The following is a 15,187-nucleotide window of genomic DNA, read 5'->3' on the forward strand; positions in this document are numbered from 1 at the left end:
AAAAAGGTTAGAAATATCTTGTGAGTAGCCGAGGACAGCAAAGTGAGACATTTCACAAGAACTGTAAATAACAGAAGAGAGCTGAGAGAGAACGAGAGGGAGACAGAAAGACAGAAAGAGAGAGGACGAGTTCATTCTAAAATAGGAAATTCCTCCGGGCTATTGATCAATGTGCACATTTATATAGGCACAGTGCACGTTTCAAATCAATTAATTAATAACTCCAATATAAAATATGTTCCTTGGTTTTTGAGGAGATAGAGCTGGAGACCCCCTCCCACCACACCCTTTGGGCGCACTGCTATTACATGATGGCGACCCCTTCTGGAGGCCAAAGTAAATGTGTTTATAGAAAGAGAAGAAGAAGAAGAAGAAGAAGAAGAAGAAGAAGAAGAAGAAGAAGAAGAAGAAGAAGAAGAAGAGGCGGCGGCCTGTTGTGACACCAGCTCCTAAACACGCTTTCATTCACATTTCTGCTTTAAACTTCGAGAAGACTGATCATGCAGAAAGGCTTCCCGCCAGTTTGATCCTATATCATCAAGATGATAAGACCCTGAACCTGCTTCAGTAAATGTGACCTCCAAAGACTCTCATCTCATATTTACTCACAGGTATAAATCTCCTTATGCATGTATTAGGCGGCCACGTTGATGGTAAAATCAATAAAGATGGATTGTGGGGTCAATATAATGCTTCGCACCTGGGGACTTGTTGCCCGGCTCCCCTTCCTGAGAGAGAGAGAGACAGAGAGAGAGAAAGAGAAGAGAGAGAGAGAGAGAGAGAGAGAGAGAGAGAGAGAGAGAGAGAGAGAGAGAGAGAGAGAGAGAGTGGCAGAGAGAGAAATATGCAATTCATAGCATGCGACCGCAACATCTCTGCAAGAGCTGCACATGTGCACGGCCGAGACGATCTGTGTGTTTAAAGGAGGGAGAGAGAGAGAGAGAGAGAGAGAGAGAGAGAGAGAGAGAGAGAGAGAGAGAGAGAGAGAGAGGGAGAACGAGCAGGGCAGCAAGGCTGAAGTCATCCAGCCAGGGGCCTGAAGGACCCGGCTAACACTGACATCATTAATCACGGTCCACTTGAAGATTATGACTGAAAGTATAGAATCGGTAACCATTATCGTCTCGGATGGCAGTTAAAACCTCTTCTTATTTTTCAAAACAATGAAATGGCACAGAAGTGCATACGAGGAAAAGGGGGTGGGGGGTGGGGGGTGGAGAGAGGGAGACTGGTGTGTCACTGGGATGGAGTTACAGACCAGCATTTCCTCTGGAGGAAATATCAAGGAGACACAGAGGTGGTCCACTTCATTACGTAGCCTAGACTGCTTTAATAATGATTAGATAACAATGATGGACTCATAATTCTATAAAACGAACATCCATCGAATAAAATGCTTTAAATAATCATCTTAAAAACACAATAATAATATAACGTTTATGTATTATTTTATTGTTATTACCAATAATCTATCATCTATGTTTTTTTAAATAACATTATGAAATAAAATACAAACGAATACAATTATTTCGTATGAAATTATAAAATAAACGCGTGTTTATTGTCATTAAAGTACAAAGTAAAAGACTAGACTTGAAATCGATTTGTCAACAATGCAATCAAATTATTTTTATTCATTTATTTATTTGTCTAAAAGAAACTGCTTCGTAAACATTTCGACAACATTTTATTTCCGGGTGACAAGTTGTGAACAAGTAGGGATTTCGGGGGATTATCATCACTTTAAATCGATTGATCCTAAACCAAAAAGTAGTCGTCTAAAATTACTGTTAAAAAAATACAATAATTATTATATTTCTTTACGTATTAATTTTTGAGACTGATATAGTGCCATTTTGTTGACATCAACACATCAAAAGGACAAACAATATTTTTTGAACCGTTAATTACCGTTGGATTACAAAACAAACAAAAAACGCATCCACATCGCAGTTAAAAAAAAATCAGCCTGATGCAGCATCTAATTTTTTTTTTTCAGTCTGTCCGTTTTAGTTTATTGGCATTTACGGTGGTTTATGCATAGCAACTCAACAACTGATGCTGTGAGGATCGGTAAGAAATCCATTTTATATATCTTACAATTTCTCTGTCTGTGATGTGTGTGTTTGTAATTTTATATGTGAGCATTTCCTCCAGTACAGAGAGGCAGGAAAAGCGAGCATGGTCCCTGTTAGCAGTCGGAAGCTGCAGTGATGAAAAGCAATAGCCAGTGTCAAGAACTTTTTTAGCACATCACAGCTGGTGGGAATAAATAGCAGCCAACTGAAGAGGAGCAGGAGGAGCAGGACAGGGGGGAGGGGGGGGTGCAGGCTGTGACATAAGGCTATTTGGGTGTGTGACCACAGGGAACCTAGACTTTCATATCTCCTCTACACAATAAAAGCCCTGTGTGCCACTGTCTCACAAGTCCAACTTTGTTTCTCAACAAGGAGTGTAAACTGTTGTCAATATTCAGATAGCCTTCATCTGCCAATAATGACAGGCAGCCGGCTCCCTATCTTATCTGCGGGCCAGGTAGCGCCGTACCTGGGGGGAATAACTGCTGCGATAAAGAGTGTCTGGGCCAATAGAAAGGCTCTTGTCTGTCTGTGAGGAGTTAATGGAGAATGCCACTGGAGACAGGAAGTCCTCAGAAAGTGAAAAGCACTTTATTGCGCACCTGAATGGTCTGGCATAGGGTTTCTCTCAAACCCAATGGGAAAACCACATTACAGGTCCTTACACAGGGTCATTACAACAGGGCAATGGAGTTCAAGTGATCCATTTGAATGACAACATCCCATCGCTCCATTCATTCTTCCCTCTTGTGTGACCTGACGATGATCCCTGTGGGACTGGGAAGTTGTCAGTGGAGTGATGTGCTGAAGTTACAGTAGTGAGTGTGCAAGATTTGGTTCATTCAAGTTTCTCTTCAAAATGTGCTTGAAAAATTGCCTCATGCGCTCAGTCACTGAGTCAAGACAGTTGTGGGGACTGTTTCTTTCTTGCAGCAACAGGTTCACGGATCCATAACCCACGGTACACCGCAACGTGACATCATCAAACCTCTAAAAATGAACTGCAACATCGATCCCTCACAGGCTGACCTCCCATAAGTCAAATAAAGACGATGTGGGACATGTGTTTGGATGGAAGTGTATATTTACCTGTCACCAGGAACTCAAGGACATAGCAGCGGCGAGGTTGTATCCAGCCCAGGAGGGGAGTGTTTTGGGGGTGAAAATGAGTTGTAAAAGTGATAAATGGCCCACAATTCTCGAGCTGAGAAGCACCGGAGCTGGCACTGTACTTCCAGCCAAACAGTTAATTGCTCAGCACAGTGAAGGCCCAACAAAATAATCGTAAAGCATCAAAAAAAAAAAGAAGAAAAAAATGTAGTTCTGTCTTCCTCTCCTGTCCCTCTCCTTCTCCCTTTTCTCGACTCCTTCGGTTAAACGGCTGCTTCCATCCCTGCCCTTCACCAATTCCCAAGACACAAAAATATTTTGTTGCCAGTGGCAACAATTGATTGAAATTACACCAATCACATCTGCTCTTTCAAATATTTCCAAAATGAAGCTGAGCCTGTACATAATGGACGAGTCGTCTCATCTGTGCATCAGAATTTCAAGCCAGGATTTATTGCGGTGTGATAAATGTTTACAAGGCTTGTTTTGACAAATGCAAGGTTACTTCTGAATGAGTGCGGGGCCGGCACGGCGTGCAGTGCCAGATCAACTGGATTAGAGGCTCTGATTGTGCCCTGGATTCAAGCTTTGCTCTCAGCACCAATCAAAACCTGTGGTCAATGCATCCCATAATAGCTATGCTTGTCTCCATGGTCACCGCCGCCTGTGTACAGTAGCCCTCCTCCTAACTGCACTTATTTCATAATAACAAGACTGCAACAGCTCTCATCAGGCAATCGCGCTCGCATATAAAGGACGGGAGAAAGGGTGAGCCAGGGTTTGTTTTGACTCTTTTGAAAATTTTGTCTCCAGCCTCTTGCAGCTAACCTTTTTCCCCGTCTACCTCCACAGTCATATTTTCCATCCACACAGCTCTAATCTTTTAGAATGTCTCTGGACCTCATACATTTACTGCTGCCTCTTCCTCCTCTACCTCCCCTCTACCCTGCTGTTCTCCTCACCCCCGCCCATCCCCATGCTGGCCTGTACCTGTACCTGTGGATGTTACTAGGCCTCCTTTGGACCCCTTGCTGAGAACAGGAGATGACACAGTTTCTGGGTCACTTCTGTCACAGTCCAAATGCCACTCAGGGGGGCTGACCTTTCCGGTGGCCGATGCTAGAGCAGGCAGCCTCCATGCAGGCTGTCACCCCTGTGGTTCCAACCAAAAAACGTACGCTCCCTCCATTTCACTGACAGACGACCTTTTTTCCCTCCTAACTCCCCAAGCTCCTCTGAGATATTCTCCTCCTCCTTTTTATCCTTTGCCAATACATGTTAAAACAATGAGTACGAATAAAAGCTGACATGCATAAATAGACACTGTAAAATGTGGATGATGGATGACATCTTGGCTAAACTCAGGACAGTAACAGGCCTCAGCAATGGCCACAGACACATGGTGTATCATGTCTCACTGGAAGGAACTCCAAATATGCTTCCTGGATTTATTTGAAGGCGTGGGTTACACGATGAGCGCCACTGTTTTTACAAATGGGTGCTTGGCTCTAAATGGAATACCTCAATTAGCAAGATTCCCAGTCAACACCTCTCTGTTTATCATAGTACACCATCAAAGATATCTAGGTTCCAACTGCCAAGCTGTTTCTTTTAACAAAAAGGGACTTGAGTTGCTCACTTTTGGCTTTCAGAAATGGAATATTTCAATGGCCACATGGGTGCATGTGATCCCATGTCACATCAGTGTCAGGAGTGATTTTTGCAGGGTGTTCAGAGTTCTGAATTTAGTTTTAGTTTTTTGAAGCTCTCGGCCTGTCTCTGCTTGTCCTGCACTACCAGTGAGTCATGCTAAACAAGTCCCCACCCCCCCCACACCCCCACCCCTCTGAGTGGATTAATGTGTCATAGTTGTTCAGTTTCCCTCAAACATACCATCTGCCCTCGATCCTGTCAATCAAACATCCACTGCTTTGCCATTTTAAATCCCCCAGAACATTTTTCTCATGATCCATTGTTGTTTTTAAATAACAGCCTCTGATTAGCAGGCAGAGTTTCCTAAAAATAAAAATGAAATCTCTTCGTATCAGCTCAGGGCAGAGTGGCTGCTTTTTTTCCCAGTGCTGTTATTCAAGCCCTCTTAAATAACTTTTATTTTTTTTATTTCAAACTGGCTGCCCTGACTCTTCCAGGAGAACTTTTATTTCTTTCCACCCTGTGATGTCTTGCTGGCTGAGGGAGGCTGAGAGGATCCCTACTAAAAGCACCATGCTGCCTGGGGCAGAAACAGGCCAGAGCTCTCTCCACATAAATAACACAGGAGCGTGGTGGAAGTCCGTTTGGTGGTCTGCTGGAGGGATAGAACCTACCCTTCAGTCTGTCTCTGGTTCTGTACTTCTTTCTCATTCCGTGTCTCAGTGGTCTATCTAGCAGCTTGGCTGAAGAGGCATAAAACAGCAGGATCGGGAAGAGATTGGGCCAAGACGTACATCTGAGTGGATAGTGGACTTCCAATAGCCTGCAGGCTCAGACAGAGTGGATGCTGTGAACTGCATCAAACTAATCTGACACATGGGAGTCACAGATTTAAGAATTGTATCCAATAGTACAAAACGGAATAAAATGTGTAACTAAATAGTTCTGCATGTAGTTTCTTGGCAATATTGTAACAGGAATCACATTATTTATAGTATGTCTTAAATTTTTTCTCTTTCACACAAAATGTATTATCATAATACTCTTATTTTTTTTCTACAATGAGAAAATACTGTACATTGAGTCTTGTTGTTACTGGATGCCTCTTGAGGATCAAATTTCTCCACAACACTGGTGTTCCTGTCCCCAGGAAACGAGCTCTCCAAACTTGCCTTATTTGGAGAGCACTCGAGTGCCCCATTGTTGTGACAAGAACAATGAATCTAAAAAGAGGTGGGAGACGAGGGCAAGAAAAACACACAATAAAGATGTCTGGCTCTTAAAAAATTATCAGATGGAAGTTTTTTTTTCTATATTTATACCCACATCATGAAAATACTGTCAGCTGACGCCGATGTCGGCCCTCGCCTTTGAAGTAGATTTAAAAAAAAAAAAAAAAAAAGAAGCTGTATTTAGTGGGCATTGTGTGCAGAACCTAATTTATTGGAGTTGACACTGGCTCCTCTTTTGTGCGACAGCCATCTTGGAAAACAATGGCAGGAAGGCTTGAAACTTGAGAGGAACTGAATCTGCTGTTTTCCATTTTTTTTCAGTTCTTACTCAATAGAGAATTTTCCCTCCCTGAGTAAAATCGCTCTGTTTTTGTGTCCAACAGGAGCCATAAAATGATGTCTAAGCGTTCCATGGCCAGGCAATAGGCCCGAGTTTAACTGGACACATGGGGACAGTTGTTTTGTACCACATGGACCGAGGGGGGGGGGTGCCTGGCAGAGGAAGCCATGGCTGCCTGGCGACCCCGCAGTGACCCACTGGCCTCCTCATGGAAGGATCAAGGCCTAGATGGGAGCCAGCTGAGGGTTAGAGGTTTAAGGGTAACAAATCAAGCAACACTTTAGTGGTATTTAACCCCCACATACCATATCTCTCTAACTGCGTGAGTGGTGCATGACTGTGCAGAACAAACATAGAAGCGCTTATTTTTATTCTAAACGGGGGAGTTCTCCTCAGTAACAGAAATGTGTGGGTCAGGATTGGGACAGATTACACTATCATAAATTTCATTCATGTGTCACTATACCTTTCACCTGAGGTCTACTTTGATTCATCTCTCTGCAAGCGAGTGGGGATGGACAGTTACAAAGTGCCTGTACTGAAAGATCTGTGTTTTAGGAAACAAATGATCTTCTTTACTCATTAGGGGGCACAATACCTGCCTCTTATCATAAGAGGCATTCTCTGAGATGGTGGTATGTTCTTCACCCTTTCACTTTCTTTCCTCTTTTCGTTTTGTGTGCCATAAAGAAGAGGACAGGACAGGGACCCCCTATAGGCAGTGCATATCTTCCTCTAAAAGCATCACTCAATTTTATGTTCACTTCTGGTTCCCCTAACCCGGCAGTGTTCCTTCCATTGGTATCTGCTCATAAAAGGTACTGAGGTTGTAAAGAAGTGCAACAGGCAACTGCTGGATAGTCACACACCTTTACACGAAAATCAGGTGTTTGTACTCTAGTATCTGTAGACACTTAACTTGACTTAATGTGTATATAATACACATTAAGTATAAAGTTTATGCTTTTAATATTTAAGACAAGAACACATACAAAATAGTACTGTACAATAGAAATTTTCTTTTTAAATGATCACAGCGTGAAATGTGAGACACATAATATCCTTCAAGGTATTATATCCTTCACTCATGGGGGAGACATATAGACAGACACTTTAATCCCAGAACATTGTAACTCCATGCTGGCTTGCTATGATGTTAGCAAATGTTTGCTAACACTTATACTGCATAGGATACATATTCAGTACCAGAGGGGAACCGTCAGAGAGGGCCTAAAAATACATAAATAAAAGATATTAAAAAAGATATCAGTTCTAATTGTATTTTATCAATTCATAATTTGACTATCAACATCTAACAAAATAAGGAAATAAACCCTTCAAACCTGCCTATTTAGTAGAATGTGAAAGGTTACATGAATACCTTTTATCGACCAGAGGGATCAGAATTTCGCTGAATCAGCAGTTGCTAGGAGGAAAATGTTACGTTTTCAGCTTTATAATTGGTGCTTCACTATAAATTTACGGAGAGCCGCTGTCAAATGACAGTAAATTTGACCAATCATATCTTCGCTCTTAATGGGTGGGCTCTGTCATCTTTTTGACAAGTTCTGACAGGAATCAGCTGGTTTGTTAATCCACGATGGAAGCCGCGAGTAACGTTTACTGTTGGTGAGGTGGACATCGTTGCGAATTTTATAACCAAGGCACGCCGTATTCGAGATGAACTTTTAATGAAAGTTTGAGTAAAATCTGCAAAAGAAGTCAACCATGGAGGCAAAAGCTTTGCTGTTGGGATTGGTTGCTGTTTGGTGCAGAGAGTGGGCCCTGCCAGACCGCCCCATTGACACAGGTGCGTGCCTCCTTTTGTGTACGTCAAGCAGGAACGCAAACAGTTTTTTGACCATTATCAAAATGTTGTTTTTGAAAGGATTAAAGTCAACAAATATGAATTGAAGCAGCATATTTGTTAAAACAATTCTTCATGAGTTCATGGCATCATGGCAGCCATCACTGGAATCTAATTACACAAACAGTATAATACCAATAATATTAGCGCAGCCCAATCAAAATACAGAGTACAAACACAATGAATAGACACGCAAAAAGAAATTCAGCGTTATGAATGCACTTTCGAAGTGATTCAGCTCTAAAAATAATAATTATAAATACATGTGATAGTATGAGGGAATACCCACTCATAAAACATGTAAATAACTAATGAACTTGTTAATATTTAAGAACATAATAAGGTATATAATCTGTTCATGGGAGGTCTATACATTGTTTCCATATAATAAAAGCCATGTCATTCTCCTAGGTTATCGAGCAGACCATAGAACACCACACCCAGAGTTTGATGACTGTTCATTGCACCGATGGATACATCACCCTCCTTGCCAGCTTCAACTTCTGTTTTTGGTTGAAAACCTTCCAGGCCATTTTCTCGTACTCAGATGGTGTCTTTGGAATCCTCCAAAATCAAGGTTTGGAGCTACACAAGATGAACTAGACGGAACAACTGAAAAGGAAAGAGAGAAGTTTGACAGGGTCTATGAAGATCTGCGCATCCGTGGGTCTCAAGGAGCTCTAATGTAGCATATTTGATGGCCCCCTAACCCTGATTGCCAGACGCTTTAGTGACCACAAAAACTGGCGTTCCTGGCCCTTCTAGATCCACAACAGTTCGGGCCTTACAGTGACCCAATGCTGCTTCTTCAAGTTTAATGTAGCTATGGAGCATATTTCAACACGCCCGGAATCTACACTGAACTCGCTGTCATGCATGGCTTGTCTGACTTTGAGCCTAGCCACCATTCATCAAATAATAACTATAAGAAGGCATGGCACATGTGTACACTCTCACATGTCTCACAATCTGTGTGTCCACTGCCTCTGTGGAGGTCATTCTCTAGGAACACATCTGGGCAGGCCAAACTGTCAGACTTGGCCTTAATTTCCATCAAGAAGGAATTGCTGATGGATGACGCCATCAACCACTTCATCCAAAAGGACAGGGGGATGGGCTTCCTATTCAAGTAATGCGATCATCAAAGGGTAAGTTATTCAAAATGTAATAGGCCGCTGTGCCAGCTGATTTTATTTGGCTGCTCGTGCCACTGTTTTGTATATGTTGAGGTTTATGTGGAAAACTGTCATGATAAAGAATTACGGGTCAATCCCTAAATTAACCAACATTATGAACATTTAGGCTATTGTTAGTCAGTAAGATGACCGTTTTCCGAATAAATCGTATGTAACAGGCCACTGTGCCAATCTATTATTTAACAATATTGCTTCTGTTCACTGTATATGGTTCTGAGGTGTCTGTCGCAGTGTCGCTACTGTTCACTGTATATGGTTCTGAGGTGTCTGTCGCAGTGTCGCTACTGTTCACTGTATATGGTTCTGAAGTGTCTGTCGCAGTGTTGCTACTGTTCACTGTATATGGTTCTGAAGTGTCTGACACAGTGTTGCTACTGTTCACTGTATACGGTTCTGAAGTGTCTGACACAGTGTTGCTACTGTTCACTGTATATGGTTCTGAAGTGTTTGTCGCAGTGTTGCTGCTGTTCACTGTATACGGTTCTGAAGTGTCTGACACAGTGTTGCTACTGTTCACTGTATACGGTTCTGAAGTGTTTGTCGCAGTGTTGCTGCTGTTCACTGTATATGGTTCTGAAGTGTCTGTTGCAGTGTCGCTGCTGTTCACTGTATACGGTTCTGAAGTGTCTGTTGCAGTGTCGCTGCTGTTCACTGTATATGATACAAGGTGTTTTACTGTTCAGGACAGACTTAAGACTAATAAATAACCTTGTGCACTATGATCAGTGCATGATTGATGATGATTTGTCACTTAACCAGTCAGTCAATAGAAACACAGAAAATGTATAGACAAAATGACTCACCACCAATTTTGATTATCAACAAATCATTTTTATTTGTGAAACAGAAAATTCCAAACAAGCTTCTTAGATGCGAGGACTTTTTTGTTCCTCTTTTTTATATTGCTGTTAAATAAATTGAGTATCGGGTAGGAAATAAATTGAGGAAAACGTGATGCGATGGTAATTTTCAACTTTTATAGACTAAATGATTAACCAATTAATTGAAAAAATATTCAACACATGAATTGTTAAAAAAATATTAATTACAGCACCGACTGTAAGTCTGATTTAAATTATGAGTGTTATTTAACTATACCTACTGTATATACAACACCAGGCAAACCAACTGAGGAGAAAAACAGAAAGACCTGTTGTGTAACATCGTTGTCACTTAATGGCATCTGACCAAAATGTAACCAAAATGTGACCAATTCTAGTTACTGCATTATAGTTAATTAAGATAATTCACTCTAAAGAAGCAGATACAACATGTTGACAATATTTATGTGATGACAATTAGTTGCGATGTGAACCCCTGCTTCAACCCACTGTGGTCAAAAAAATAATTCCTCAATAGATTTTATGAAGTGAAGTGAAGTGAAAAAGGTCACAGTGAGGCCATCTTTAATCAGAAATGATCCTGTTTACCCCCCGGAGAGTGACTGAGAGGGCACTGAGTGACGCAGGTGAGAGACAGGCTTCCACCCAGCCCCCGGACAGGCCCTCTCTTATCTGCTTATGGAGTGGAGGAGGAAGGAGTGACAAAGGCCAGGGCTTTGGGTGTGATAAGGAAGGGCCTAATGTCCTGCTTTGGTCCTGGCTCTCACCCTGGCTGTCCGTTGCAAGAGGCCATCCAGGGGCCAGGAGCTGACCACGACCAGGAAAGCCTCCAAGACAGTGTTTTTGCACACAGGTATGAATCTGACCCTGTGCTGTCAGATATACAGAAAGGTGGGGTGTGTTTACATGTGGTAGCTTTGGGGCAGTTAAACAGAGGAAGGGAGAGACAGACAGAGACAGAGGGTCAGGTGGAGTTCAGGGCAGATTTTTTGTCAGTCGTCTAACTCTGCAGGAAAGCCAAATTGCTTCCGGATCTAGGTATACACCCCTGTTCCTACTCTTCCCACCTCCTTATTTCCCATCTCTCTTTCCTTCCATCCTTGCTTTTGTCACTCTTTGTCTTTATTCTGGCTCATGCGACGGTCCGTCCTGCTGGGCAGCATGGCACAGGACAATGTCTGTAGGGAAGCAGTCTTTGAGCAGGATACCTCTGTCTCTTTGGCAGTCCAACTCTCCTATGAAGCCATACCAGTAGATCACAAGGCCGGGACCAAACCTGCAGTGCAAAACAAAAGAAACAAAGCACATTTTGTGTTAGTACATCATTGCTGTCAGGTCTGAGAGTTCTGAAGTAGCTATGAATGAGTTACAGTTTCTTTTAAATTCATATCTGCGCAATGCTTAAGGCTGTTGATGTTGGATTTGGAAGGCAAAACAAAAAAAGCATGAATAAGTAAGTGAAGAGATAGAGATTGATCTATGAGAGATAAGGTCACTTAAGTTTTTCCCTTTGATCACTATCCAGGAAACTTGTGTTGAATCAAACGAAAAAGCCGTCAGGAAGATTAAGATCTTTCTGACAGGGTGATACACACTTGATCACATTACAATGGCAGTGAAATAACAATAATCTAAGAAATAACAAAGCTCTACACCAAGGCCTCCGGATCCTGTCGTCGGAAGCCTTTGGGACATAGCAGAGCACAGAGAGTTCAACACAAAGTCTGAGACTTAAACGCTCTGCATCTGGTGGCTAATGTTGGCCAATCCAACAGCGTCCAGCTGTTTCATTCACATTCACTTTGAAAGCCAAAGCAACTTTGCCTCAGTTGGCAAGTACTGCAGTTCCTAAAAGCTATAAATAATGACTTGCCAAGCAACTGAGAAGTCAAGTTCAGACTATTTAAATACAAGAGGTTTTGCTTTTCTTTCCACTATCCTTTGTTCTCTCCCTCTCATCATTTCGCTGTTATTGTCTCTTATAGACACTGTAGCTACTGTACACCTGAAGGTCTGCTGAAAGGTGTAGAAACAATTAAAATGGAGGAGTTCTTCACCGGGAATGTGCAACATTATTTCACTACTTCTCCCTCTCACAAAGTCAATAAATCATCTTTTAAGCTATTTATTATGCCCCAAAGAGCCACCGGTGGCCCCTCTCTGCCTCATATAGATCATACATATTCTTTGAACATTAGCTGCCATGCATAAAGACATGTCACAGTTGAACTCTGAACGGAGAGCACCTCAGCTTCCAGATTCAAGGCGGCTGACAGTGCTCTGGTCCCAGACACTCTATCCTCAGACAGTTAACAATGTTGTAGGGCCTCGGGAGACCTAGACAGGAAGCTAGCCAAAGGGCCACGGAGAGCAACAGAAGTTCAGCTTCAAGGAAAAGTGCATAAAACCTTGAACCTGTGATCCATCATTTTGTATTAAAATACTGGTTTAAACACCCTATGGTGTTATTTTAATAATAATTACGTGAATCTATATTCTCTCATACGGTTTGAATGTATGAGCTTATTATAAATACCTAGATGTTTGACTCTTCGACAAGGTATTCTACCCACATCAATTATAAATGCGAGTGCAAGAATTAGTTGTCGTGACATTGCCAACTATGCATGTGTATTGTTGACTGAGCCTTGGGGCAGTGCATGTTCTACATACAGTACTTGCATGGAGACCGACAATGTGACTATACACGCACACACCCTTCCCTCAAAGAGGCCCTTGCAGAAGTACATGCTTCTGCACCCCGTCCCCGAATTCTACATTTTACAGTGTGTGATTTACGGTGCTGTATCTATGAGCAAACAGGCCAAAGCTAACAGCCCTGCAGAAAGCCCACAGATGCACACTGAAAGTTCACCACAATGTCACACACATAGCTCAGCCTCTCAGCACTGCACAAAGCTCAAGCCCCCAAACTCTCATCGTTTCCATGGCCCACTGCTGCACATGGTCGCCAACTCTTAATATGGAAATGTTATGGAAACAAAACCTAAACATTTACATTAGATGACTTTGGAAAAGGGGTTATGCTCTTCTTTTTATTCAGCCGACGTGCTGTATGTATTTCCTGTGCTCTGGATGGGGAGGTGAGGCTGAAAAGGGGAGAACATGGAGACTGGTCTGCACAGAGGGGAGAGAGGCAACCTTCTGGAAAGGTTAAAACTGTACATCAACAGATAAGGCAGCGGTGTACGATACATCATGTCCCAGGTCTGTCAGGGGAGGCAGAGAGCAAATTGAAACAAGCAAAATTATAAACACAGGGGAGCCATGTCGCCAAGGCCTTTCCATACGGTAAAGAAAATAAATGGACTTTGAATCCTACTCAGAATTAATACAAGTCAATACTACAGGGAGCTTGAGGTAAAAATCTGAGACTGGGAATACAAACAATAACACTGAGGGGGAAGGGAATGGTCAGGGGGCTAAGACTGAGCCGTATGGCCACAGTATGAGAAGATGAAGTTCCAAGCACTATCCAGACACTCAATTGAGCAATAATAAATATACAGTATATGATGCCCTGTATACTCCTTTACAATCCCTTTGTGTGTAGTAAAGCCTGAGGAAGTGACTTTAAGTTCAGTTTGAATTTGTAGGCAAATTATGGTTTATTATGTGGGTTGGCTCATCTTAACCTGGCGTGTGCTTATTACACACACCACCTCTAAGTCAGAGTCAGCCATCTTCCAATAAACACCTAACTATGTAACGAGTTGGTGAAATTGTTTGTGAAACGTAGCTAATTTCAGCAAGGGGGACACTTGACGAGCCTGGGCGTGGATTGCGGCTGCCAGCCACGCTTTCGTTAGTGTTAATGAGCGAGTGGTGGTCGCATTTAAAGCAGGTGCCAAGCAGCTTACTTCGGCAACTTAATGAGAGCAAGGCACTCAGGAACAAAAACCCTGGAATGGAGGAGAGGGAGTGTTATTAGTGTCTGCCTGCGCGCACACACAGCGAGTCATGCAGTCAAGCCTCACACAGAGCTGGATTTAAATCTCTGCACAGAGCACCAGTAAAAAAATAAAAATAAACTATGAACTGCAAATCTAGTGAAAAATACAGTAAAATACAAACACTACCCTTCAAATAATGTGCAAACTTGCTGTCTTGATTTTATTTATGCCCTTCTCATTTTTTGAGAAGTCTGAGGTTGCTGGAGGTCAGACAGCTCACCCCCCCCCCCCCCCCCAACAACAACTTGCCGTTTAACATTTCTACAGAACAAACAGATCAAGGCTAATTTGATCTGCCACATTTGGTGAGAAAAAGCTTTACTAAAACTGAGGGCTGAGCACTTCTGCCAAAACACATTACGCGGCATGACTAATTATCAATAAAATCACGATGAATTTACGTTCGACTAAAACACGTCATTTCATTTTACATATACTGCGCAGACCAATTTTAAACAAACGCCCCGACAATGATTTAGACAGCATAAGCCTCTACCTGAGCATGAACTCTATGTCTCTGAGGTTTCCCCACAAAGACCTCTTTGTTTCAAAATCCATACATCAGGTCACAAGGTAGGCCCACTAAAGCACTGCCAAACATAAGCTTTAGTCTTTTCTCTGCTCCCTGAAATGCAGGTATGAAACCTGCTCAACTTCTTTTAAGGCAGAACGCATTGAGAGTAATTGGGGTGAGAGGTATAGTGGAATAAAAGTCTCTGTGTTGGAGACAGAAGGACTATGTACATAGCAAAAGACAAAAATGTGTGTATTAGTGACAAATGACCTTTCATGGTCAGTCCATGCTAAAGGCAGCTGCCTGTTGGAGTTTATTTACAGGGTCAGATAATGGTTGTGTGATGTTTGTACGTGTGGAGTTTTAGAGCGGGGGGGCAGT

General features: G+C 42.3%; 1 protein-coding gene across 2 annotated transcripts in view; it reads right to left on the reverse strand.

Annotated features, from left to right (window-relative positions):
* Positions 1 to 10,291: 10,291 nt before the first annotated feature.
* cdin1 (CDAN1 interacting nuclease 1) overlaps positions 10,292 to 15,187 on the reverse strand; it is a 53,367-nt gene continuing 48,471 nt past the window's right edge. For both annotated transcript variants that reach the window (XM_068718039.1, XM_068718040.1), the window contains one exon: positions 10,292 to 11,594. In XM_068718039.1, coding sequence (XP_068574140.1) covers positions 11,441 to 11,594 — 154 coding nt within the window. In that variant the 3' untranslated portion in view covers positions 10,292 to 11,440. The remainder of the gene's footprint in view (positions 11,595 to 15,187) is intronic.

Source organism: Cebidichthys violaceus, unplaced genomic scaffold, assembly GCF_023349555.1.
Source record: "Cebidichthys violaceus isolate CVI_PGR_0920_01 unplaced genomic scaffold, fCebVio1.0.p SCAF_22, whole genome shotgun sequence".
In the NCBI taxonomy this organism is placed as follows: Eukaryota; Metazoa; Chordata; class Actinopteri; order Perciformes; family Stichaeidae; genus Cebidichthys; species Cebidichthys violaceus.